Genomic DNA, 26,463 nt, shown 5'->3' with positions numbered 1-26,463 from the left:
TCCCCCCCCCCAATACATTTGGTGCACTGAAAATCTAACATTGGGCAAGGTAAAAACATTGTTTACCCCTAATTAGAATATTTGCTGGCAAACCATCACATGCAAGAAAGGATCTGATTCCTGCTAATGATTATTATTATTATTATTATTATTATTATTATTATTATTATTTGCTGTTCAGCTTTTGAAGGAAGGATGAAAACAGCTGATGGGGCCTGGCTTTCTGAATAATCACAACATCATCTGGCCAGGAGGCAGTTACTGCTGGGCAGCTAGGCGCACTGTGTATGTGTGTTTTGCCCACAGAATTTTGGTCTTTGCCCCATTTATTTGGGGCATGTTCACAAGAGCGGGACAGCTGCTGTTCGCTTCTGTTTTCCTGGTTGGACAAAAATTACTTTGGAGGGTAATTTCGACATTCCTCTAAATCCCTTGCCTAGATCTCAAACGGCACATGGTTTTTTTTAAGCCAGTTAACATTTTTTTTTAAAAAAAGGCCCATTTTGCAGTTGGAACTTTTAAAGAACCTCTGATCTATTGAGAAAACCCCTTTAAGGAAAACCTGGGAAGGAAGGAAGGAAGGAAGGGAAGTGCTGTTCCCCTGCCAGCTGAGCTCTGGGAGGGAGTGGGCTGAGCTGAATCATGATGCTCGCAAGTAAACAAGAGCGTTTCTCCTGGAGCCTGGCCATCGGATGCCGAAGGGAGGCTGCCTGCCGCCTGCCCCAAAGCCACAAAGAAGAAGACGTCATCGTGGCTGGGAGAGCGGTTTGTTTTGATGGCTGCTCGAGCCTCCTTGCTTACTGAAGGCTCTTTGAAATATTTGGAGGATTTTTGGGGGAGCACTGCAGGCGAGGCGCTTGTCTTGGTGTTTTTTGCTTTTTCCCCTGTCCCATCCACATGTTGCGAGGCGTTTCCTCTGACTAAGAGGCCGTCCAGGGTGCAGATTCAGCCGTTACGTAACCAGAGGAGGAAATTTGGCTCCCTGGGAAGAGGGGACCAGCCACCCGCGTGACAGGCCGGTCTCCTCTGTCTCCTCCTTTGGGTGGGTAGCACGCCCGGCCTGGCCTTCCTTCCAGTGATGCTGGCAGGCTCAGTTGGTCCACCCACATCCGACCTGAATCTCCTTTCCCACATTGGACCCAAAACCCTTGGCCATTGTCCTAGTGGCCCACAGAGTCCTCTGGCACTCAGAGCCCTTTCTGTAGGCACATGCGCCGTCTCCAGCTGGTCTTCCTTGCCTGTGAAAATGCCTCCAAAATGGTCTGAAAATGGCCCGAAAAACAGCCAAAAACCCCAGGTCAATTTCAGGCCCTTTTCAGACCATTTTTGAGACATTTCCAGGCTATTTTGGGGCCACTTTCAGGCCAGAAAATGACTGGCCCAAAACAGCCCAAAATGGCCTGGAAACAACCCCAAAACCATCCAAATCTGGCCAAAAAACAGGCATGCGCTCACCGGCCAGGTGGTCTTTGCATTTCCGGTCCTCCAGCGCAGACCCATGAATGTGCATGCCTGGCCACTCTGGTGCCGAAAAGGTTTGCCATCCCTGTCCTAGTAGATCGAATCTCCTTCAAGTTCAAAGGCTGTCCTTTTTTCTCAGCCCCTCAGCTCCCCCTTTCATTGCACCCAAGTCTCGCTTTGCGACCAGATTTCCTGCCCCCCCCTTCCCAGTCAATCCCAAATGACACTCTTTCCCCCCCTTTGGTCTTTGGTTCTGGAGGCATTTCTCTCCAACGGAACCAAGGAATAATTTCACGCGGGACCCAGCTTCTGTAAGGATAAAGGGAGGGAGGGAAGTTGAAGGGGAGGGTTGGAAGAAACGCCCCCCCCCATCCGAAGAATCTCAAGCAGTCTTTCCGAGGTGGCCAAGCGATCAGTCCTCACACTACGTCTTTGCGTTCAAAATAACACTTCCGTGGAAATCTCTGGATCGCAGCCTCACTAAATGAAATAGGAGGAGCGCCAATGCCTCCAGTTCTCTTCTGTTGCTCCTCTCCTCTGCTCCTCGCTCCTTTGACTGGCTAACTCTTGGTCGCCCCTCCTGCTGCTGGCACCCTCGGGGGCTGAAGACCCTCGGGCCCAAGGAAGAGGAGGAGAAAGCCGGGCAGTGCTGAGCATCCAGGCCCCCCCATTCCCCTCCTGCGCACAGATGGCCTGCTTCCCCTCTTGGCTGCCTTGCAAGGAACGAAGGCTGCTAGAAGGGTCTTTGGCAACGGGCAGACCACACCCCTTGGAGGCATCTCTGCCTCCAGCAGCACCCAAACTTGGGGGGTCGAAGGTGGGGGGGAAACTGCAACCTTTGCAAGGGGTCTAAAGGAGGACAATGTGGCCCTTCTGGCGTGATGCACAGGCTCTGCCTCTCTCCCCCCACCCCAAAATCACTGGGGCTTGGAATCGGCCACCGAATGCTGGCGGAAACTCTGGCAAAATTTCTCCCCTCGCCTGGTTGAAGCCTCCCAGGGGCCTGTTGGGTCTCCGCAGGTGGCAGGAAGGCGGAGGAGTCCGAGGGTGGCTTTTTGTGTTGGTGTGTGTTTTGTTCTTTCTTTCCCCTCTCCATGGCTTCCCGCAGATTCTTTGTTAAGTGCAATTCCCCTTGTAAATAACCCCCCTTGGATTTTGTGCATGGTTATTCTTGTATTGTGGGTATATAAAGATTGCCAAACCAAATGGCCTCTGTGCGTGCCCGTCGTTTTGTTTGCCCCTGAGAAATAGGGCCTTGCGCCTGGGTGGGTGGGAGGAGGAGAAAAGCAGGGGAGATTTCTTTTTTTGGGGGGTGGGGTGGGGAAGAAATCTCATCCATCGGTTTTCAATGAGCGGGGGGGGGGGTGTTCTGTTTCTGTAGAAGCCTAAACTGTGCTTAACGCTGGCAGACGAAACAATAAATAAATACCCAAACCACATTATGCCTCGGTATGCTGTAGGGACCGGACTGGCACCTGCCATCCCTGCGTGGTGTAGCTTGTTTTCAGTTGCCATGCCACGTTAAGGTATCTGTTGCAGTTGGCGAGCCCCCGGAGTGGGCCACCATTTGCTCTCTGGTTCATATCATGGCCTAAATAAACCCCTTCCCCTAAATCGGAGGTCTTCAAACTTGGCAACTTTAAGTTGTGGATTTTAAAGAGCCGAGATGGTGCAGTGGTTAAATGCAGCACCGCAGGCTACTTCAGCTGACTGCAGTTCTGCAGTTCTGCAGTTCAAATCTCACCGGCTCAGGGTTGACTCAGCCTTCCATCCTTCCGAGGTGGGTAAAATGAGGACCCGGATTGTTGTTGGGGGCAAATATGCTGAGTCTGTAAACCGCTTTGAGAGGGCTGAAAGCCCTGTGAAGCGGTATATAAGTCTAACTGCTATTGCTATTTCAACTCCCAGATTTCTCCAGCCAGCTCTGCTGCAGGCCGGATGTATCACGTGCCCCCACCTCTCCCATTTTAGCAAAAGGGGAAAAACAGTTGCAATACATCACGTGATGATGTGTCATCGTGAGTTTGACACCCCTGGTAGAAACAAGACTGATGGATAGACGATAGGCAGGCAGAGAGACAGAACCTTTATTGTCATTGTTTACTGTGGGCACAGTGGCACACAAGGAAAAATGAAATCCTCTTGCCTGCTGTCAAAAGCGTACATAACAAACAGATTCTGTATACATCCACACACGTCATCTTTTAACAACCTCGTAACCCCTTGTGGGGTGGAGTCTGGGCGAGGGAATGGAGCTGAGTGTTTCCTGGCCAGATGCCCTTCCCTGTCGCCAAGGTGGAGTTTTGTTCAGCAGATACATTCTCATTGTGCCCAGAGAGAGAAATACCTGCCTCTACCTAGGATTGAACTCACAGCCTCCTGAAATATGAATCATTCACCATCTTGACCACCAAATAGAAAGATTTGAAGTTCTGACAGTTGGGAGGAAGACACACACACACACCTGCACTTTGGCAAGATGGCATCTAGGCCGCCTTTATATGCCCTTTACAACATCCCGTGATCATATGTTTCTGTTTTACGACCGCTTTGTTGAAAACGGGACATTCCTGGCCAAACCAGAACGCCCAGGGAAACTTATCGTCTTGCTGAACGATGGTGGGGGTTCACTTCACGACTGCTGCAAAAGGGGCCAATAAATCGAGTCAGTCGTGTGGCCAGCCCACTTTGCCGCTGTCACAAAAAAAGGGGCAGGCTCCACAGTGGTCATAACTCGAGGACTAACTGGCTTTCATGGGGACCGCTGCCCAGTGCGAGTGACATTCACCGGGAGCTGCAGGAATAAGAGTTTTACACAGGGAAGCAATAGGTGTAGGGAGGGTTTCCTGCTTGGGTAGTGGGGATGGACTAGATGACCTAAAAGGTCCCTTCCAACTCTTAAGCCCGCTTTGCGATCCAGGGCTGCATTTCTCCAGCTCTGCAGCTTTAAGAGGTCTGGACTTCAACTCCCAGAATTCCCCAGCAAGCCCCGGAGGAACCAATGATAAAGAAAGGGGCGTGGTTTCCTCCGTCCCTCTCCCGCCAGTGGCGGAAAAGCCGAGCCGTGGGGGCGGGGGGGGGGGGGAAAGAAAAGAAAACACCGGCCGTTAGAGCACGCGCAGCCCAGGACGGGGAGAAGCGCGCATGCGTTAGCTTCCCATTTTTCCTCCCTCTCGTCTCAAGGGCGGGCGCTTTTTCGTCCCGGACGCGGCGGATTGGCCCCTTCCTTACGCTGTTGGAGGCGATTGGCTGCGCGCGGTGGGGGGGGGGGAGGCGGAGAGAAAAGAGGCGGGGTCCGGCTTTCCCCCGTCAGGTGCGCAAGGGGACGCGGCTGACAGAAGCGGCGGGAGGAGGCGGCGGCCGGCGAGAGGCCTCCCTCCCGCGGCTCTTCTCCACCGCCGGCCGGAGAAGATGGGCCGCCGCCGGGCAGGGCCGCGGCGCTGAGCAGAAGGCCGGGGCGGCGGCGGAAGGGGCGGGGCGCAGGTGAGGAGGGGCGGGGCGAGGGGGGCTTGAGTGACAGGAGCAGCAGGAAGCGACCAGGAGGAAGGAGGTTTCGGGGGGCGGAGGGGGAGCCCATGGAGGCCTGGCGGGCTTGCGGGGCGGCCCGCCCGGGGACGGCACGGCGGCACCGCGGAAGGCCCGGCTCCTGCGGCGGAGGGGCCCGGAAGGAAGCTCTCCCCGCCGGCCTGGGGTGAGCAGGCAGCCCGGCCCTCGGGGGTGAAGAGGGAAGGGGGGTCTGAGATGGGGAGGGGGCGCCTCGGCCCGTCCGCCTCCGATGGGCTCATGCAGGTAGAGCGGGGGGGGGGAGCTGGAGAGGGTTTCCGATCTACTTGCAGCCCTGGAGTTTCCTCGTGGCCTCCTTTCCCTGGACTCCATTTCCCCTCGGGAGGTTTCTGGGACCCTCCCCCCTTTCTGGGCTGATTTCAGAGACCGGAAGGCCGATTTGGGGGAGGGGGGAAGGGGGGGTAGAGAAACTCCTCTGCCTTGGCCCTCCCCCGATTGGTCCTCCTCGACTTACGACCCCAAGGGAGCCCCGAAATGTACCTTGCCAAAGGAGACGTTGGCGAACGGAGCTTTGCCCCCGTCTTGCAACCTGTCTTCCCTACGGTCGTTAAGTGAATCACTGCAGTTAAGTTAGTGACTCGGTGATTGAAGTGACAGCGGAAAGGCCCAGCGTAGAGGAGCCCGGGAGGAAGGTCTCTCCGCCGGCCTGGGGTGAGCAGGCAGCCCAGCCCTCGGAGGAGAGGTCTGAAATGGGGGGGGGGGGGGCATCTTGGTCCTTCCGTTTCCGATGGGCTGGGGATGGATTCGCGGAGCCCACTCAGCGGTAGAGTGGTGGGGCTGGGGGAAATCCTCTTCCCCATCTACCTGCAGCCCTGGAGTTTCCTGGTGGTCTCCTTTCCCTGGACTCAATTTCCCTGGGGAGCTTCCTGGGGACCCCCCCCCCTTCCTGGGGTGATTTCAGGCATGGGAAGGCCAATCTTGTGGGGGACAGTTAGGGGGAGGGGCGGCTATACTTTGTAGGTTGGGGGGGGGGAGAAACCCATGCCCCAGTCTCCTTGCAATTGCTAAAAGAGACGTTGGAGTTTTGCCCCATTGTGCAACCTTCCTTGCCTACCGTCATTAAGTGAATCACTGCAGTTAACATAGTGACCTGAGGCAGAGGAACCCGGAAGGAAGGCTGTTGCCGCTGTCTCCGGTCTGGGCTGAGCTGGCCGCCTGTCACTCGGCGGAGGGGCGGGGAGATGTTTCTGAAACTGGGAAGGGTCCTTCCACTTCGGATGGGCTCGGGTGGTGGGGCTGGGGGAACCCTCTTCCCGATCTCTTTGTAGCTCTGGAGTTTCCTGGTGGTCTCCTTTCCCTGGACTCAATTCCCCCGAGGGAGGTTCCTGGTACCCTCCCCATTCTGGACTGATTTCAGGCAAAAGAAGGCCAATTTTTTTTTGGGGGGGGGGAGAAGCTACACTATCCTTTCTAGGTGGGGGTGGAGGGGGAGGAAACCCCCATACCTGGCTCTCCTCCCAATTGCCCCTAAAGGTAGTCTTCACCTTACGGCCATAACCCGGCCCAAAGGAGAAGTTTTGCCCATCGTGTGAACTTTCTTGCCCACCGTCATTAAGTGAATCACCTGTTTGGTTAGTGACGAATCTGGCTTCCCCTGTTGAATGGGCTCGCCAAAGGGGATCGCATGACACCCCTCCGGGGACATTGTGACCGTCATAAATACGGAGCAATTTCATCTGTACTTGTGACTGTAAGGCATGCTGCGACGGTCGTAAGTTTGAGAAATGGCCGTAAGTCACTCTCCCCCCTCTCGGGATGTTGTAACTTTGGACGGTAACTAAATGAAATGTTGTATGTTGAGGACTCCCTGTATTGGTTTGTGCCCACCTGCTGCTTGATCTGGTTGGGTGGGGGTGGGGGGGGTGTTACGTCCGGGTCCTTGAGGATGGGTAAGGGCGCTTTCTCTGCTGTGGCTTATGGAACAGGCGTTCCCTTGAGAGACGGTGGCTTGACCTTACTGGCTTTCAGGAAGGCAGTGGAGATCTGGTCCTGGGCTCAGGGGATTGATGGGGGGCGGCATGGGGTGATTGGCAGGTGGCGGTAAGTCAGGGTGTACAACTTTAAGACGCCTGGACTTCAACTCCCAGAATTCCCTGTGGTGGCTGGGGAGTCCTCGGAGCTGAAACCCACAGATCTTAAAAGTTGCCAAGGTTGGAAAGCCTTCTTCAAATTCTCTTTTAAAAGGCTTTAATTTCACTCCTCCGCCTTCTTCTCTTCCTTCCGGTCGATGGGTAACTAACTCTGTGCGTTTGTTGAATTAAAAAGAGAAATAAAAGAGGGGAGCCCCATTGGACGGAATTGGCTCTAGGTCAGTGTTTCTCAACCTTGGCCACTTGAAGATGTCCGGACTTCAACTCCCAGAATTCCCCAGCCAGCAAATGCTGGCTGGGGAACTCTGGGAGTTGAAGTCCGGACATCTTCAAGTTGACAAGGTTGAGAAACACTGTCCTAACCACTGCTGGGGAATTCTGGGGGTTGAAGTCCGGGCATCTTCAAGTTGCCAAGGTTGAGAAACACTGTCCTAACCACTGCTGGGGAATTCTGGGAGTTGAAGTCCGGGCATCTTCAAGTTGCCAAGGTTGAGAAACACTGCTCTAGAGGCCTGGCAAGCCCACAATCCTCTTCCCACAAGCGGATAACCTTACGACAGCATCTCTCTCTGCCATTCAGGAAGTTGCACAGGGCCCGTTTCCTGCCACACACACACACACACACACACACCCCGCACGTGTGTTGTGCTCAGCAGAACAACTTTGGAAGCGCAGAAAGAGAGTTTTGCCCGGCCATCCTGAGATGCTTCATTTGGCCTGCTGTTTCTCAAACCTCTTTAAAAGCGGCAGGGACTTCAGCTCCCAGAATCCCTCAGGAGGCAAGCTGGCTGGGGGATTCTGGGAGTTCCTCCCCTCACTTTAAAGATGTCACGGGTGCAAGACACGAATGGAGCCCCCTCCTCCGAGAGTGGCGGGGGCTCAGGGGCGTCAAGAAAACCCACAAAACCATCTCCGGGTAGTCCTCAAAGAACCACAGCCCATTTAGTGACCGTTTGAAGTTACACTGGGGCTGAAAAAAGTGACTTACGACCGTTTTGTCACACTGGAGGGCCGTCGTAGCAGCCCTCTGATCGAAATTGCTTGGCCGCAGACTCATATTTAGCAATAGCAATAGCAGTAGACTTATATACCGCTTCATAGGCCTTTCAGGCCTCTCTAAGCGGTTTACAGAGAGTCAGCATATTGCCCCAACAATCTGGGTCCTCATTTTACCCACCTCGGAAGGATGGAAGGCTGAGTCAACCCTGAGCCGGTGAGATTTGAACCGCTGACCTGCTGATCTAGCAGTAGCCTGCAGTGCTGCATTTAACCACTGTGCCACCTTGGCTCTGGGGTCACGTGCTCTGCTTTTGCGACCTCCTGACAGGCAAAAGTCCACGGGGAAGCTGAATTCGCTTAACAGCCGCGTTGCTCGCTTAACGACCACTTTAACGGCGGCAAGAAAAGTTGTAGAATGGGGCAGAACTCATTTAACAGGTGCCCCGCTTAGCAGCAGAAACTTAACCATTTAAGCGTGGCAAGGAAAGTCATAAGAATGGGGCAAAAGCCCAGCAAATGTTTCACTTAGCAACTGAAAATGTGGGCTCAATGGTGGCCATAAGTCAAGGACTCTCTGCATGCCCCCTTCTGTACCTGCCCTCTTTCCCCAGAGAGTCCTTGAGGATGGGAAACGACCTTCAACTGTGTCTTCACTCCCAACATCCATACGCTGCCAAGTCTGGTTTTTGACATCCAGCTTGGAATAACGGTTTAAGTAGCAGGCCAGAAACCACAAGGCCCTGAGTTCTAGTTCTCCTATATTCCAGCTTGCTTCTGTTGGAAGAAATGTCCTTCTTGGTTGGGCTCCAAGTGGGGAAAAGACCCTGGAAACATGGAGGCTGCTTTGAAAGACGGTTTAATGGTGGACAGGGTGGCTTGAGATCCAAAAGGGGGGTCAGATGCTTCCAGATGTTGGGAGGAGAAGAAAAAGGGGCAGAGATGCTGAAAGTCCCTGGTTTTATGCCCTCTGTGGCCTTTGACCTTGATCTTGTCTTCTGATTGGCTGTCAGACTCCCAGGGGGCCATGCGGGGGCATCTCTCTAGGTTGTGCTTCGAGTCCATGTTTGGTTGAGCATCGCTTCTTCCCAGGTGCCCCGTGGGGAGATGGGTCAAGGGCTAATCCTATCATGCCTTAATCCCATCACCCTGAATGGGGGAGATCTTTGTTATGTAGAATAGACTGGCCCAGGCCTTTTCATTGCCCATTGACAAAGGTGGGCGGCTATTAAGAGCGAGTCTGTTTCCTGCCTAAAAACATGTTTCTCCGTTTCTGAATCAGGGAAAATATAATATTCTGCCTCTTTCAATATTTCCCAGGATATTTCATTTTCTCTAGCAGAGGGGTGTGTGCTAACCTCTTCCGCAACTCTGTTATTCTGTTAAATCTCCGCTTGCTTCACGTGGGGGGTTAATTCTTCTTTTATTGGGATTTGGGCTGGTTTCTTTCACCCTTAAACAGGGAGACCAGGTGTCCTTCAGGCGTACCCGGATTCCACAGGCGGGTTCCTGGGGAGGCCCCGTTTTCGTTAACCCTGTTTGCCCTCTGAACAAAATCAAAGGCGATATCAAGTCAGCAGTTCGACCCTCTTTGACTGTCATCTAGAAGCAGCTTTGTGCCACCCGGTGCCAGGAAGCTTTTCACACGGCAGCGGCTGGTTTCTTTTGTCCCTTTGAGCCTTCTGCCTTGGGGCCACTGTGGAAGCCAGAGCGGGTGGCTCTTACCACTCCCATGCCAGGGACCGATGCCCACCTGTGAAACCTGTGGCTGTGCAGAGTCCCCAAGAGAGCCAGTCGATCAATTTGCTCTCACCCAGCTGCCCAAACACAACCGGCGCTCTGAACTTAAAGCCATGATTCCTTGATTCGGAGGAGCGCCGGCAATCCCGGCAAAAGGTTCCTCTCTCACCGCAGGCTTAAAAGGCTGGCCGGCAGGGAGATGAATAGTTGCCTGCCCCATCTATTCACCTCCCTGCCCCCTGCCTTTGATCCCCAGAGCTCAGGTGGGGCTTCTCCAGCAGCTGTGGCTCTTCCGTCCCAAGGACCGGCCCATAGATTTCCACTGCTCTCCTCTCCTCTCTGAGCCACTTCTCTCCTCTCCTCTCTGCCTTCTGAGAGAGGCACTGGGCCCAGCTGCTCCTCCTCTTCCTCATCAGCCACCTCCAGACCTGGGGGCTCTTGGCTCTCCATCAGAGGACTGACTCCGCCCCCCCTCTCTGACAGCTCCATGCCCTCTTCCCCCTCGGAGCTCTCAGGTTTCCCTGATGCTGAGCCCGACTCCCACCCCTCCTCCTCCTCCTCCTCCTCCGATTCGGCTGCTGGAGGGGCCGGTGGCTGACAGGCCACGACACAATCAGAATAGAGTTGGAAGGGGTGTTAGAGGTCTTCTAGACCAACCCCCTGCTCAGGCAGGAGACCCATACCAAGCGGTTGTCCAGTCTCTTCTTAAAAGTGCATGCAGTTCCATCATTTTTCTCACCATCAGGAGGTTTCTCCTTAATTCTAGTTGGCTTCTCTCCTTGATGCGTTTCCATCCGTTGTTCCTTGTCTGGCCTTCAGGTGCTTTGGAAAAAATAAGTTTAACACCCCCCCCCTCTGCCTTCTTCTTTGGGGCATCCCCTCAAATCCTGGGCTCCTGCTCTCATGCCCCCCCCCCCACCCCCGGTCCTTCTTTTCTCTAGACTGGCCAAGCCCATTTCCCCCCTCCCCCCCCCCCCGTCCTTCATAGGCTCTATGGACATTTGTCCCTGTTAGGAGGCCTTCCTGGCCATCCAGGCTGGGATGGGACCTTTGGCCTCCAGCCGTTGCTGCAGCCAGCAGGGCCAAAGGTTAGCGGCGATGGGGGTTTCCTGCGTCAGGAAGAGATCGAGCGTCTCCTGTTGCTTTGACTCACGCGTCCTTTTTTTTGGGGGGGGGGGAAACGAGAGGGAAATTCCCCCCCCCCTTCCTCTCCGAGAGACTCCCTCCTAAAGTGACAAAACACTTTGTCTGTTTCCAGGAAGACGGAAGCTTGGTTCCTGGCTTCCTGAGTCATCCTTGTAGGTAGGTAGGTAGCATCATTTTCCAGGGATTTCTTCCCGTGGGGTTTTAAACCCACAACTTTGAACTTGGCGTGTGGAAAGAGATTCCCGCCCACCCCGGCTTCCCTCTTTTGTATTTTACAAGCCCCCTTGGCTGGAATCTCTGGCAGCTGCCAGAATGGCAGGATAGAGGTTGTGGGTCTTTTAAAAAAACACACACAAAAACCCTTAGCCCAGGGGTGTAAAAAAACATTATATTGAGGGCCACATCAGGGTTGTGTTTGACTTTGGGGGCGGGGTGGGTGGGTGGCGTGGCCAGGGGGCATGGGCAGATTTTTAGAATAACAAGAGTTGGAAGGGACCGTGGAGGTCTTCTAGTCCAACCCCCTGCTTAGGCAGGAAACCCTACACCACCTTCAGGCAACGGGTTATCCAACATCTTCTTAAAACTTCCAGTGTTGGAGCGTTTGCAACTTCAGGTGGCAAGTTGTTCCACTGATTAATTGTTCTAGCTTGACATCCCTTGTGTGTTGGGGGCACCTGCGGTGGCCGAGTGCTAAGGCGGGATTTCCTCAGACCCCCCCTCTCTGTCCTTATAATTTCCTTCCTTGTTCTCTTCTCTTCTTTCCTTCTCTTCCTTTTTCCTTCCCTCTTCATTCTCCTTCCTTTTCTTCTCTTCGTTCTTGACTTCTCTCCTTTCTCCTTCCTCCTTCCTTCCTTCCTTCCTCGTTCTCTTCTTTCCTTACTTCTCTTCCTTCTCCTTCTCCTTCCCTCTTCATTCTCCTTCCTTCCTTCCTTTTTTCCTTCCCTCTTCATTCTCCTTCCTTTTCTTCTCTTTGTTCTTTACTTCTCTTCCTTTCTCCTTCCTCCTTCCTTCCTTCCTTCCTTCCTTCCTTTTTCCTTCCCTCTTCATTCTCCTTCCTTCTTCCTTCCCCTCTTTCCTTCTTTTTCCTTCCTTCCTCCCTCTCTTCCCTTCTTTTTCTTTGTCCTTCCTCTTTCCCCTTCTCTCCTTCCCCGTCTGTTCTTGGATGCTCAAAGGCAAAAGGTGTTATGAAAACATACTCCATTTGATAGCAAATGCTATAAAAGAACCGAAATGTTTTTTAGTTCGTTTTGATAGCCCTCTGCCAGCAAAAACGGAGCGGGCGGGGGGGCGGGGGGGGGGGGCTGTGCATACACACACACACCCTGTGCCCCGTTTTCGGCCTGGGTGGCCTCCTGCACCCCTCTGGCAGTGGAAAGGGAGGCACCGGGGCCCAGATTTAAGCGCTTTGATACCCCTGCATCCCTATGATCAAAATGAATCAGCGTGGGAAAACGTTGGATTGCCTGCTCGAAAAGAGAAGCCCAGAACCACCTTGAAGGGGAGAAGAACGGCACAGAAATGACAGCCGGTTCTCGACTCACAACGGTTCATTTTTGTGACCGTTCAGAGTTACAGCAGTGCTGCAAAAAACCACGGCTTACCACCCTCTTTTCACACTTAGGACGGTGGCAGCAGCCCCCCAGGGCCACAGGATTTGCATTTGGGTGCTTGGCAGGCAGCCGACTCACCTTTACGACGGTTGCAACATCCCGGGTTGCGACCTTTCCAACAAGGCCAAGATTCACTTAACGACCGTGTTACTCTTTGAATTGCTGCAGGGATTCGCTGAACAAATGTGGCGAGGAAAGTCGTGGGGCAAAACTCGTTGAAGCAGTTTGCCACATAAATTTTGGGCCTCATTTGCAGTCGTAAATTGAGGACTACCTGGGATTAATTAATCAAATTTTAATAAAAGAATGGCATGCACAGGCCTTTCTTGTTTCATAGCCTCTCTCCTCTCTCTCTCATTCATTCATTCTTATTCTCTCTCTCTCTCTCTTATTCTTTTTTTCTCTTTCTCTCCCTCTCATTCTTTCTCTCTTTCTCCCTCTCATTCTTTCTCTCTTTCTCTTTCCCTCTGTCATTCTTTCTTTTTCTCTTTCTCATTCTTTCTCTCTCATTCTCTCTCTTTCTCTCCCTCACTCATTCTTTCTTTCTCTTTCTCATTCTTTCTCATTCTCTCTCATTCTCTCTCTTATTCTTTCTCTCTTTTTCTTTCATTCTTTCTCTCCCTCATTCTTTCTCTCTTTCTCTTTCTCTCTCTCATTCTTTCTTTTTCTCTTTCTCATTCTTTCTCTCATTCTCTCTCTCTTATTCTTTCTCTTTCTTTCTCTCATTCTTTCTCTTCCTCTCATTCTTTCTCTCTTTCTCTCCCTCTCTCATTCTTTCTTTTTCTCTTTCTCATTCTCTCTCTCTCATTTTCTCTTTCTCTCCCTCACTCATTCTTTCTCTTTCTCATTCTTTCTCTCTTTCTCATTCTCTCATTCTTTCTCTCTTTTTCTTTCTCTCTCATTCTTTCTCTTTCTCTCCCTCTCATTCTTTCTTTCTCTCCCTCATTCATTCTTTCTTTCTCTTTCTCATTCTCTCTCTCTTTCTCATTCTCTCTCTCCCTCTCTCATTCTTTCTTTCTCTCTTTTTCTCATTTCCAGCTTATCATGAACCTGCTGTCTGGCTGCTGAACCCAGCGCCCCCCCTCCCCTGTTGCCATGACAACAGGTGATTGCTGCCACCTCCCCGGCTCCCTGTGTGACTGCCCGGGCAGTGCCACATTGTCCAAGTCAGTGGAAGATTCGGACCTCGGACGCCCCCAGTACGTTACCCAAGTCACAGCCAAGGATGGCCGGCTGCTCTCGACGGTCATCAAAGCCCTGGGCACGCAGAGGTGAGGCCGGTTCGATCCTTGGTGAGAGTTTGGGCAGGGGTGGGGGGTGGGCATGGAGGTGGGCTTCCCAGCCAGAGAGCACAGCATGCAGTTCTGGGTCAGCCGGACGAATGGTTGACTGAGTGGATGGATCTTGGGTGAGGGGCTGCTTGTTCTAATCTTACCGTTCTGCTTTTGTTAGCTGCCAAACCTTAGCTGTTTCCAAACATCCTGTCTTGAGTGGGCTTCTGCCGGCAGTGTTTGCTTTGCTTATGAATGGAGCCATCTAGATAGTTGGCTTCCTCTTTCAATCAGCTCTTTATCTCCTTTAGTGCCGGCATCTGCATTGAGAAAGACTTGGGGGCTGCTTTCTGCCTCTAAGAACACGTTCCTCCATTTCTCCTTTAGGGAAATATAATATTCTGCCTCTTTTAATATTCCCCAAAATATTTTGAGAAAGGGAGGGGGGGCTTCCCACACAACCGTGGACGGCTCCCATGCAAAAGCTAAAGTCCCAGGGAGCTGAAATCCCTCCGTCATAAAGGTGGTTTTTCAAGTGGATTTCCAGGTTTTCCTCCGAAGATATTTTGCTTCTCATTCAAGACGCTTCTTCAGCTCTGACTGGATGGGGGGGGGTCCCCCCCCCCCATCCAGTCAGAGCTGAAGAAGCGTCTTGAATGAGAAGCAAAATGTCTTCGAAGAAAAACCAGAAAATCCAGTTGCCTCCTAAAAAAGCCGCACCTTTGGGACACCCATGATCTGGAGGACTGAGAATCTCTCTAGACCTTCACCCACCTTGAAGTTGGTGTAATTCTCCATCCTGGCTGGGGAATTCTGGGAGTGGACATTCACCCAGGTTTAAAATTAGTTTACCGTATTTTTCGGAGTATGAGACGCACCTTTTTTTCCTCTAAAAAGAGGCTGAAAATCTGGGTGCATCTTATACACCGAATAAAGCATTTTTTGCCTCCTGAAGCCCTGCCCCCTTCACCAAAATGGCCCTGCAAACCCTTAGGGAGGCTTTCAGAGAACTCCTGGGGGCTGGGGAGGGCAGAAATGAGCAAAAAACAGACCGTTCCCCCCGCCCTCCCCCCCAGCCCTCAGCAGCACTCTATATAAGCCTCTATATAAGTCTCCATAAGGCTATGCATGCAATTTTCTTGACAAAAGAACGGACCATTTTCACAAAAAATGGGCCATTTTTTGCTCATTTTTGCCCCCCCCCCCCCCCCCCCCCGGGAGCACTCTGCAAGCTCCCTGCCCGAGGCTATTCATGCCTTTAAAAAAAAAAAAAAACGGGCCCGTTTTTGTGAAAAATAGGTTGTTTGGGGGAGGCTTGCAGAGCGCAAAAACTTTTTTTCCCCCCCTTTTGGAAAACTCTTCAACTGATTGATGAGAATTACGTGGATCAAGTGCTGTGCCAGCAGGAACAAAGTCTTAGGTGCTGCAGATTGTCAGCGATTTCCTTCTCCAGCACATGGATAAATACACCTGGAAACATCTACCTACCTACCTACTCTTTTTCTCTCTCCCTACCTATCTACCGTATTTCTCTCTCTCTCTCTCTCTCTCTCCCTATCTACTGTATTTCTCTCTTTCTTTCTCTCTATCCCTCTATCTACCTACCTATCTACACACTTTCTCTCCCTACCTACCTACCTACTGTATTTCTCTCTCTATCCCTTTACCTACCTACCTACCTACCTACCTACCTACTTACCTACCTACCTATTCTCTCTCTCTCCCTACCTATTTACTGTATTTCTCTCTCTCTATTTCTCTCTCTCTGTCCTACCTACCTACCTACCTATCTACACACTTTCTCTCCCTCCCTACCATATTTTTCTCTCTCTCTATTTTTCTCTATCCCTTTATCTTCCTACCTACCTACCTACCTACCTACCTACCTACCTACCTATTCTCTCTCTCTCCCTACCTACCTACTGCATTTCTCTCTCTTTCTCTCCCTCTACCTACCTAGTTTTTTTAAAAAATTGCCTCTTCAAAACTTGGGTGCGTCTTATACTCCGAAAAATATGGTAATTTCCCATGCTGGCCAGGGAATTTTGGCAGTTGAAGTCCACCCATTTTAACATTGGTTCAGTTCTCCATCCCGGCCAGGGAATTCTGGGAGTCGAAGTCCCTCCCCCTCTTAAAGTTGCCAAGGTTGAGAAATGCTGGCATAGAGCAAAGTTTTGACGGTTTCCCCATTCCTCCCTCCCCCCAAATCTCCTTTTGGAAAAGCCACAGACGGGAAATGGTTTCTGTTCTCCTTTCAGAATTTTGTCTGCCTGGCGAGGGGCAGAGAGGGTGGACTCTGACTTTAGATAGTGAGAGACTGTGTGGCCTCTGAACAGCTTTCCATCTGCCCCATAGGGTGACTGGCCATACTGGGAGGGTCAAGGCTTAGCGTAACCCCCAAAGCAAAGGCGTTGGATGCAAATTGCTTGCAACACGGATGGTTAAATACCCTGAGAAGATCAGGATCCCTTGTTAGTTTAACCCTAGGCAACCTGTGACTGGTTGGGTCCTTGTTTCACAGGCACGGCCTGACTTGAACAAAGGAACAGGGTGACCATCGATGGGCAAAAAGGCAGGGGAAGCAGGATTGGCTTCCCGCTGGCTTCCCCAATGACGCTCCAGGTGGGGAAGAGTCAAGGGACTCTGCAGGGAGCATTGGAAAGGGCGGTCGCCCGAAGCGGACACAAGTCGCACTAGGAAGGATGGGTCCCAGATTTTGGATGCACTCTTTAAGGTAGCCCATGCTTGAAGTACAGGTAGTCCTCGAGACTTAACGGCAGTTTGTTTAGTGACCGTTTGAAGTTACAATGGCACTGAAAAAAGCGACTTACGACCGTTTATCACCCTGCAGCATTCCCATGGGGACGTGATCAAAATTCAGATGGCTTGACCACTGGTTCGTATTTATGACAGTCGCAGCATCCGAGGTGGGTGGGTCATGCGATGCCCTTTTGCGACGAGCGAAGTCCTTGGGGAAGAAGCCAGATTCGCTTAAGAACCAGGTTACTGGTTTAACAACTGCAGGGATTCGCTTAATGACTGCGGCAAAAAAAGTTGTAAAATGGGACAAAGCTTGTTTAAGAAATGCTTCCCTTAGCAACATAAATTCTGGGCTCCATCGTGGGTCGTACATCGAGGACTGCCTGCACATTGATTCCAAAAATCACTGCCCCAGGATGGGCTCTTTAGGTCAGTGGAAGGTTACAAAGAGAAGAATTGGAGCAGCCGAATAAATGAATTCACCCAACTGGCTCCTAGGGACTAAAACATACAATGAACATTTGTAGGAACTGGGCCTGGCTAGTCTAGGGAAGAGAAGGACCAGGGCAGACAGGAGGGCATCTGTTATGAATGGAGGGAGGAGCCGAGGTGGCGCAGAGTGCAGCACTGCAGGCCACTTCAGCTGACTGTTATCTGCAGTTTGGCGGTTCTAATCTCACCGGCTCAAGGTTGACTCAGCCTTCCATCCTTCCGAGGTGGGTGAAATGAGGACCCAGATTATTGTTGGGGGCGATATGCTGACTCTGTAAACCGCTTAGAGAGGGCTGAAAGCCCTATGAAGCGGTATATAAGTCTAACTGCTATTGCTATCTATCTATCCATCTATCTATCTATCTATCTATCTATCTATCTATCTATCTATCTATCTATCTATCTATTCTATCTCTATCATCTATCTATCTATTCTATTCTATATCTATCTCTATCTATCTCTCCCTCCCTCCCTCTCTCTATATCTATCTATCTATCTATCTATCTATCTATCTATCTATCTATCTATCTATCTATCTATCTATCTATCATCTATCTATCTATCTGGGTGAAATGAGGACCCAGACTGTGGGGGCGATATGCTGACTCTGTAAACCGCTTAGAGAGGGCTGAAAGCCCTATGAAGCGGTATATAAGTCTAACTGCTATTGCTATCTATCTATCCATCCATCTATCTATCTATCTATCTATCTATCTATCTATCTATTCTATCTCTATCATCTATCTATCTATTCTATTCTATATCTATCTCTATCTATCTCTCCCTCCCTCCCTCTCTCTATATCTATCTATCTATCTATCTATCTATCTATCTATCTATCTATCTATCTATCTATCTATCTATCTATCTATCTATCTATCTATCATCTATCTATCTATCTGGGTGAAATGAGGACCCAGACTGTGAGGGCGATATGCTGACTCTGTAAACCGCTTAGAGAGGGCTGAAAGCCCTATGAAGCGGTATATAAGTCGAACTGCTATTGCTATTGCTATCTTCCAATATTTGAGGGAGGGGCTGCCACAGAGAGGAGGAGGGGGTCAAGCTATTATCCAAGGCACCTGAAGGCCAGACAAGGAACAATTGATGGAAACTGACCAAGGAGAGATTCAATAAGGAGGGATTTCCTGACAGTGAGAACAATCAACCCATGGAAGAGAAGTTGCCTTCGGGAGTTGTGGGAGCTTCATCCCTGGAGGCTTTCAAGAAGAGGCTGGACTGAATGGTGTAGGGTCTCCTGCTTGGGTGCGGGGTTGGACTAGATGACCTACAGGGTCCCTTCCAATTCTGTGAATCTGTTAATTGGCCAGAGGGTTAGCTTTCGGGATTGCAGCCGAGGGCGGAGGGTTTTTTTTCAAGCAAGGTTGCGACACTCTTCCCAAAACGGACGAGAGGACTCTCCTCCTGCGTTTTTCCCTCGAGAATCCGGGGGGCGATTTTCTTACTTTGATTCCCCCTCCCCTCTTCCCCCCCCCCCTATTTCTAGCGATGGTCCCATCTGTCGAATCTGCCACGAAGGTGGGAACGGGGAGGGCTTGCTTTCGCCCTGCGACTGCACTGGCACCCTGGGCACCGTCCACAAGAGCTGCCTGGAGAAGTGGCTGTCTTCCTCCAACACCAGCTACTGCGAGCTTTGCCACACGGAGTTCGTGGTGGAAAGGCGGCCCCGGCCTCTAACGGAGGTGGGTATGTCCCGTTCCCCCCCCCCTTGGCTCCTACCCGGAGGGAAAGTCTTGGCGGGAGGGGCGGGTGTTTTGCCACGTGTGAGGCGAGAGTTCTCTTGACTCCTCTGGGACTGACTTAGGAGCTGGCGACGGGTGGAAAGAATCGGTACGGTTCGGGCAGCCTCCTGACGCGACCCATTGCAGGAGGGGTGAAATCCTCCTGGTTCGGCCCGGTTCGACTGAACCGGCTGGGACGATTGGCATCAGTCCCGGATGGCCCCACCCAAACCCACCTGGTGGCCCTGTCGCCACTCATCTCTTCTGACCACTCGACCTGCCCACCCAATCCGAACGTTTCTCCGTTCACAGCAGAGCTGCTGCAGCCTGTGCCTTTAAGATAATCCCCGGGAGGGAGGGGGTCGGGGGGGGCATAAAGGGAGCAGCAGCTCTGCTGTGAATGGAGGGAGAAAAGTTGGGATTGTCTCTGCCACAGAATTCAACGTTAAATGCAGCAGAGACAATCCGAACGTTTCTCCCTCCGTTCACAGCAGAGCTGCTGCAGCCTGTGCCTTTAAGATAATCCCTGGGAGGGAGAGGGCCGGGGGGGGGGGCGACCATAAGTGGAGCATAAAGGGCATGTGACTGAGTGGGCGTGGCCGTGTGGGACATCAAGTTGGCCATGCCCACTCAGTCACAGGACACCACCACCAAGCCACGCCCACAGGAACGGTAGTAAAAAAAATTGAATTTCACCACTGCATCGCAGCATTCTTCCGGGTGGCCTGAGATGACCTTCAGCTGCCCCCTATCAGGCCGCTGTCGGACATGTGGAGCCGGTCCTGGGCAGGACGCAAGGGCAGGAGGAGCCAGCTGAGGTGGTGTGGCCATTTGCTCACATCCTTCCCAGGAATTGGGAATCTCTATAGAGAAGAAGAACCAGGGGGGGGGGACACGAGAACAGCCTTCCAATATTTGAGGGGCTGCCACAAAGAGGAGGGGGTCAGCCTCCTCTCCAAAGCACCAGAAGGCAGGACAAGAAGCAACGGATGGAAACGGGTCAAAGAGAGAAGCATGCTAGAAATAATGAGGATTTTTCTGAACAGAGCCATTATATCAGACTTGCCTCCAGAGGTTGTGGGTGCTGCATCACTGGAGGCTTTGAAGGAGAGACTGGATCCGAGGTGGGATTCAGCCGGTTCTGACCAGTTCTGGAGAACCGGCAGCGGAAATTTTGAGCAGTTCGGAGAACCGGTAAATACCACCTCTGGCTGGCCCCGCCCCCAACTATTCTCTGCCTCCTCCCGAGTCCCATCTGATCAGGAGGGAATGGGGATTTTGCAGTATCCTTCCCCCGCCATGCCCACCAAGTCACGCCCACCAAGCCATGCCACGCCCACAGAACCGGTAGCAAAAAAAAGTTGAATCCCACCACTGGACTAGATGGCCATTTTGTCTGAAATGGTCTAGGGGCAGTGGTAAAATTCAAAATTTTTCCCTACTGGTTCTGTGGGTGTGGTTTGGTGGGCGTGGCAGAGGAAGGATACTGCAAAATCAGCTGGGACTCGGGAGGCAGAGAATAGATGGGGGCAGGGCCAGCCGGAGGTGGCATTTGCCGGTTCTCTGAACTACTCAAAATTTCTGCTACCAATTCTCCAGAACCTGCTGGATTTCATCCTGTCTAGGGGCCTCTTGCTTGAGCAGGGGGCTGGACTAGAAGACCTCCAAGGTCCCTTTGCAACGTGTTATTTGATGTTCTCTTTGTCCTCCCGGCTGCAGTGGCTCAGGCACCCCGGACCCCGCAACGAGAAGCGGACGCTGTTCTGTGACATGGCCTGCTTCCTCTTCATCACCCCGCTGGCGGCCATCTCGGGCTGGCTCTGCCTGCGGGGTGCCCAGGACCACATGCAGTTCAACAGCCACCTGGAGGCCATCGGCCTCATCGCCCTGACCATCGCCCTCTTCACCATCTACGTCCTCTGGACCCTGGTCAGTGCTCGCGGCCTCGGCCGGCCGGCCTCACACTTCCGATACTGTCAGTTGTGCCCCTCGGCTTCCCGCCTCTGCAATTCCTAAGAGTCCCCGGGAAGGAAGCCTTAAAGACCCCATCATGCCTACACTGGGGGGGGGGTACCCCTCTTTGGCTGCGGTGGGCTGACTTTTCTTGCCCTGGCGGGGCTGCAAAGATCAGGCGGGGGTCAGAAGAGCGATTTCACGGACTGGGAGGCTCAGGGACACCCCCCACTCAGATCAGACCATCTTAGGTGGGGCTGTGGGGGAGTCCAGTCCTGTTCCTTGACCTTGACTGGACCCTCCCTGCATTCGAAGGATGGGACAAGCGGAGCCGACGATGGCTTTCTCCCGCTCTTGAATGCCCCCTGCCCCCCCTGAAAGACCCCCCCCCCACATCTAACTGGCTTTAGGGAAACATTTCCTAGTCCAGTGTTGGTGAATCTTTTTGGCACCAAGTGCCAAACTGGGGCACACACGTGTGTGCGGGGGAGCGCCAGAAACCGGAAGAGCAGGTCCCCGGTGCGCACGGGTGTGCTGGGAAGCCGAGCTCTCGGTTTCCAGGGTGCGCATGCCCTCCTAGAGTCTGGAATGGCTAGTAGAGATGTGCGAGGGGAACCTCGACCTTTATACCGTATTTTAAATCTTTTTTTGTTTGTGTGTGTGTGTGGGGACGGACGGACGGGAAGACACTGCAGTTAAAACCACGGCAGAATAAATGCTAATTGTCCACCCCGTGAGCAGGTCAGGGAGTCCTTGGCGTGCAGCCATTCATTGAGTGGCCATTCAGAGTTAAGGGCATTGGGGGGAAAAGGGACCAATCGTTTCGCGATCAAAATTCAGACGCTTGGCAAGTGGCTCGTGTTTATGACGGTCGCAGCGTCCCTGGTGTGTGTGTGTGTGTGTGTGTGTGTGTGAGGCAATCCCTTTTGCAGCCCTCTGACAAGCCAGGTCAATGGGAGATGTGGCGGGGTGGAGACCCAGATCCCCTTCACGGCCGGGATTCCCACTTAACCTCCTGCAGGGATTCGCTGAATGAAGGTGGGCCAGAAAAGTTGCGACAGGGGGGGGGGGGGAACTCACTTTGCCAGGGTCTCGCTCAGCAACCTTAAATTTCAGGGCTGGGTTTGCAGGCCATAAGGTGAGGACCACCTGTGCCAAAATCGGAGCTGGGGGTTGGTGGGTGGTAAAGCAGTTGCAAGGCCCTGCCCCCCCCTCACCTTGTGCTAGATAGATAGATAGATAGATGATAGATAGATAGATAGATAGATAGATAGATAGACAGACAGACAGACAGACAGACAGACAGACAGACAGACAGACAGACAGATAGATAGATTTAGCTTCACAACCCCTGGTATGCCCAAATATGGGAGGAGGCCTTCTGCTTCCTTTCTCTGTCTATCGGCTCATCCCAAGAGACCATCCAGACAGAAAGCCGATATTTTTACTGTTGCCTTTGTTACATTTGTGTTGCATTTGTGCTGATAAATAAATAAAGGGAGACTAGTATAGATCTATTTCAAGCTAGCTTTATCCCTTTATCAGCACAAATGCAACACACACATACACACACACACACACACATATGTATGTATGTATTTAGCGTCACAACCCCTGGTATGCCCAAATATGGGAGGAGCATATCCCAAGAGACCATCCAGACAGAAAGCCAATATTTTTACTGTTGCCATACATACCTAGCTGATGAGAGTTAAATAGCTTGAAATAGATCTATACTAGTCTCCCTTTATTTATTTATCAGCACAAATACAACATATATATAATTTTATAAGTTATACCTTTATATTGTGTGTGAACAGACTTGGTTCTGTGTATCATTCATATTAATCCAATTAACCATAACAATATTAATAATCTCTATCACATTTCTCAAACATAAGTAGTCCTTATTATAGTGTTCAAACATATATATTTTAAAAAATGCCTAACTCCTCATCTTTATCTCTACCTTCATCCATGTCTTTCTTGTTCTATCTAAACATTTCTCTATTACATATGAATAAATTTAACTGTTTCCATTTATATTGATCCAGTTTACACTAAGATTGTTAATAAACTCTATCAACATTTATCAAGTTTATATAATCCTCACATTATACAGCTCCCCGTTAGTGCTTCAGTTCTTATCCATTTTTCCAGTTTAATCCAATTCACAATAACAGTAGGAAGAAAGTTAACTAGATATCATTCATATTGATTCAATTCACATTAAGATTATTGATTATCTCTTACCACACTAATCAAATTATACAGTCTTGTTACAGTGTTAAAATATACATTGAAAGAAAAATGCCTAACACCTGTAAACTTCTAATCCAGTATTTCTCAACCTTGGGGACTTTTAAGTCCTATGGACTTCAACTCCCAGAATCCCCCAGCCAGCACAGCTGGCTGGGGGTTCTGGGAGTTGAAGTCCACAGGACTTAAAAGTCGCCACGGTTGAGAAACACTGTTCTAGTCTGTTATTTTTCTTCATTCTATAAGCAGTTTGTGTTTTAATATTTCCCCGGTCTAATTTTATTGCTGCCTCTCGAGTTTTTAATAAGCCAATTTCATATTGAAAGGGCTATTTGTTCACCCATCTCTTTCCTGTGCCCCCCCATGTGCCCAGGTGTCATTCCGCTACCACTGCCAGCTCTATTCCGAGTGGCGAAGGACCAACCAGAAAGTCCAGCTGATGCTTCCCGACGCCAGGAACCCGTCTCCCGTCCCGCACTCCCTGCTCTCCGCCAAGCTGCTGAAGAAGAAATCCGACGAGACGACCGTATGAGCCAGGCTGGCGCTGGTTTTTCTTCCCGCCCCCCCCCCCCAAGCAGCGGAAAGGAGGAGGGAAGGGGGGACTGTCAGAACATTTCGCCAGCCCAGCTGGAAGGGCGCTTGCTGTCCGTTCATCGGTCAAGCTCCCCCCCCCCCCCCGAAAGACAACCAATTCCCGGGTGTGTGCAATGGGGCAGGGGACGGGGCGTGCCATGGGCGCCCGCCGGCCCCGCTCCGTCCTCAAGGCCCAGTGGTGGGTAGAGGAGGATACCTCTCCCTCGATCCGTGTAACGATCTTATCTTATAGTACCTTAGTTATTGTTGTAATTATAATTTTATGACTGTTCTCGGGCTTCGGCTGTTGTGTTCGGGGGGGCCTTCTCCCCTCCCGGGGCATCACTGTGAAAGGGTGCGGGGTTTCCTTCCCCCAGAGGGGCAGAGGGTCCCCGTCCTTCCCCTCAGCCCTTGTTCAGAGAGACGGACGGGCTTGTAAAAAAGAAGTCACGTGCAAATCCGGGGATGGAGGCCCTTTGGAACAAGAGCGAGGCGGGGTCTCCCTGTCACCCCTCCCTCTCTCTCTCTCCCTCCCTCCCCTCCTTTCATATTTTTGCACTATATAGATTGGAGTGGGGGCAGTGTTGTCTCCCCTCCCCCCCTTAATTTCCCAGTGATGCTCTCCCTAAGTAGAGGACCCTAAGGACGGGTTCGAATCTAAACATCCCAGGAGGAGTTTAAGGAAGCAAAAGATATAATAACCCATAGAGAAAAAAAAACTGCCGGCGAAACCGGAGGGCACTTTTTTCTTTCTTTTTTAAAAAAATAAACCATCCGTCTTACAGAAATAAACAGCGACGGGGTCTGGAAGTCTTCAATGTTGCCTGCACGTGCCACGTGCCGCTTTGTCAAGTGGAGTTGCTGTCGTCGGCTTCTTGCTCGCTCGGGGACGAGCCGGCTTCGTTGCTGCTGGGATTTCGTGGATCAGAATTCCCATCCAACCTGGGGTTGGATCCAGCCTTGTTGAGCTTCGTGGAAAAGAGGCGGTTTTGGTTCAGAGGCTGCCCCACGAGAACTGGACTCCCCCCCCCCACCACCACACAGAACATAGAATCCGAGGGCTGGAAAAAGGGGCCTTGGAGGTCTTCTAGTCCAGCCCCCTGCTCAAGCCAGGAGACCTTGTGCCATCTCAGTCAAATGGTTATCCGGTCTGTTTTTGAAAACATCCCGTGACGGAATAGCCACCGCTCCAAGAAAATAATCCATTGGTTAATTGTTTTCACAGTCAGAAAATTTCCCCTTCCTTCGAGATGGCATCTCTCTTTAGCAAGAGCGCTTATATACCGCTTCATAAGTGTTTTCCACCTCTTGCTCCCAGCCCAGCCCACCTTGGAGGGATGTTGTGATGGAGAAAATAGGCAGGAGGGGTGCTGGATGTGCTTGCCCCTTTGAGTTAGTGAAAATAATAAAGGTGTGAATGAATGAATGGTGAAGTAAGAAAAACGAAAGTTAGCAAGTACAGATGAGGCGAGACCTGGCCTTGGGACGATCCCTTAAACGCAAGCCAGCAGCCTAAAAAGGCGAATGCAATCCTTGGTTGTATGAACAGAGGCATAGAATCAAAATCACGAGAGGTCTTAGTACCATTGTATAAAGCCTTGGTAAAGCCACACCTGGGTGGTGGTGGTGGTGGTGGGGAAACTACCCAGTTTTAGTCACCATGTTACAAAAAAGATGGGGAGACTTTGGAAGAAGTGCAGGGAAGAGCAACGAAGAGGATTAAAGGCCTGGAGACAAAACCATATGAATGACGGTCACAGGATCTGGGTTTGGCCAGTCTGGAGAAAAGAAGGACCGGGGGGGGGGGGGGGGGGGGCATGATGGCAGCCTTCCAGTATTTGAGGGGCTGCCCCAAAGAAGAGCTCTTAAAGTCCCCTATGATTCATTGTTCTGTCAGGAAATTTCTCCTATATTCCAGCTTGCTTCTGTTCTGAACGTCCTTCTGGGTTGGGCTCCAAGTGGGGAAAAAGACACTGGAGACATGGAGGCTGCTTGGAAAGATGGTTTTAATGGTGGACAGGACCACATGCCTTGAGCTCCTGAACCGAAAGGGGGATCAGATGCTTCCAGATGTTGAGTGAAGAAGAAAAAGGGGCAGAGATGCTGAAAGTCCCTGGTTTTATGCCCTCTCTGGCCTTTGATCTTGATTTCGTATTCTGATTAGTTGTCAGACTCTCATGGAGCCATGCAGGGACAACTCTCTAGGCTGCCTTATGAATCCAGGTTTGGTTGAGTTCTCAGATGCCATGTGGTCAGTTGAGTAAAGGGCCAATATTACCATGCTTTAATCCCATCTCCCTGCAGCTGAAGGGGAGAACTCTTTATTATGTAAAGTGGACTAGTTTGGCCTTCTTAATGGCCCATTGACAAAGTGGGGATGGGCAGGAAGCTACAGGAGCTATTCTGTCTTTTAAAACATGTTTCTTTCTTTTCACATCCAGAGAAATATTCTGCCCTGCCTTCTTGTCTTTTAGCCTCCACCCCACCAAATCTTCTTCTCTGCCCTCTTTCCAGGGTCTCAATCTCCATTTTTGTTTATAATGAGGGTGCCATCTTGGCTGGGGAATTCTGGGAGTTGAAGTCCCCGCCCTTCCCCGCCCAGAGCGACGGTAGTCAGGGTCGCTCAGGCGACAACCAGAGGCGCCAACTTCGGCAGCTACGGCAACGCTGACGTCATCGGGTGGGTGGAGGAAAAAGGGGCGGCGCTCGGAGGCGTGGCTTCCGGCCGCCGTTTTTTTCCGATTTTTGTATTGTCTTTCTTCCCCCCCCCGCCCCACCCACAACTTCCTCTCTCATTGGTCCGTC

General features: G+C 51.5%; 1 protein-coding gene across 4 annotated transcripts; it reads left to right on the top strand.

The window, feature by feature from the left end:
• The first annotated feature begins 4,855 nt into the window (after positions 1-4,855).
• MARCHF2 (membrane associated ring-CH-type finger 2) lies at positions 4,856-24,360 on the top strand. 4 transcript variants are annotated; one of them, XM_032239094.1, is made up of 5 exons: positions 4,856-4,944; positions 13,646-13,878; positions 18,639-18,834; positions 20,593-20,802; positions 23,459-24,360. In XM_032239094.1, the coding sequence occupies exons 2-5, from the start codon at positions 13,703-13,705 to the stop codon at positions 23,615-23,617; spliced, it is 741 nt and encodes a 246-aa protein (XP_032094985.1). In that variant the 5' UTR covers positions 4,856-4,944; positions 13,646-13,702; the 3' UTR covers positions 23,618-24,360. The 4 variants fall into 4 exon arrangements, with proteins under 4 accessions (XP_032094985.1, XP_032094976.1, XP_032094992.1 ...); XM_032239085.1 differs by lacking the exon at positions 4,856-4,944 and adding an exon at positions 4,981-5,152; XM_032239101.1 differs by lacking the exon at positions 4,856-4,944 and adding an exon at positions 10,954-11,153.
• The last annotated feature ends 2,103 nt before the right edge of the window (positions 24,361-26,463 follow it).

Source organism: Thamnophis elegans, chromosome 1, assembly GCF_009769535.1.
Source record: "Thamnophis elegans isolate rThaEle1 chromosome 1, rThaEle1.pri, whole genome shotgun sequence".
NCBI classification, from domain to species: domain Eukaryota; kingdom Metazoa; phylum Chordata; class Lepidosauria; order Squamata; family Colubridae; genus Thamnophis; species Thamnophis elegans.
The sequence above is the reverse complement of the archived record's forward strand: the minus strand, read 5'-3'. Positions and strand labels throughout refer to the sequence as shown.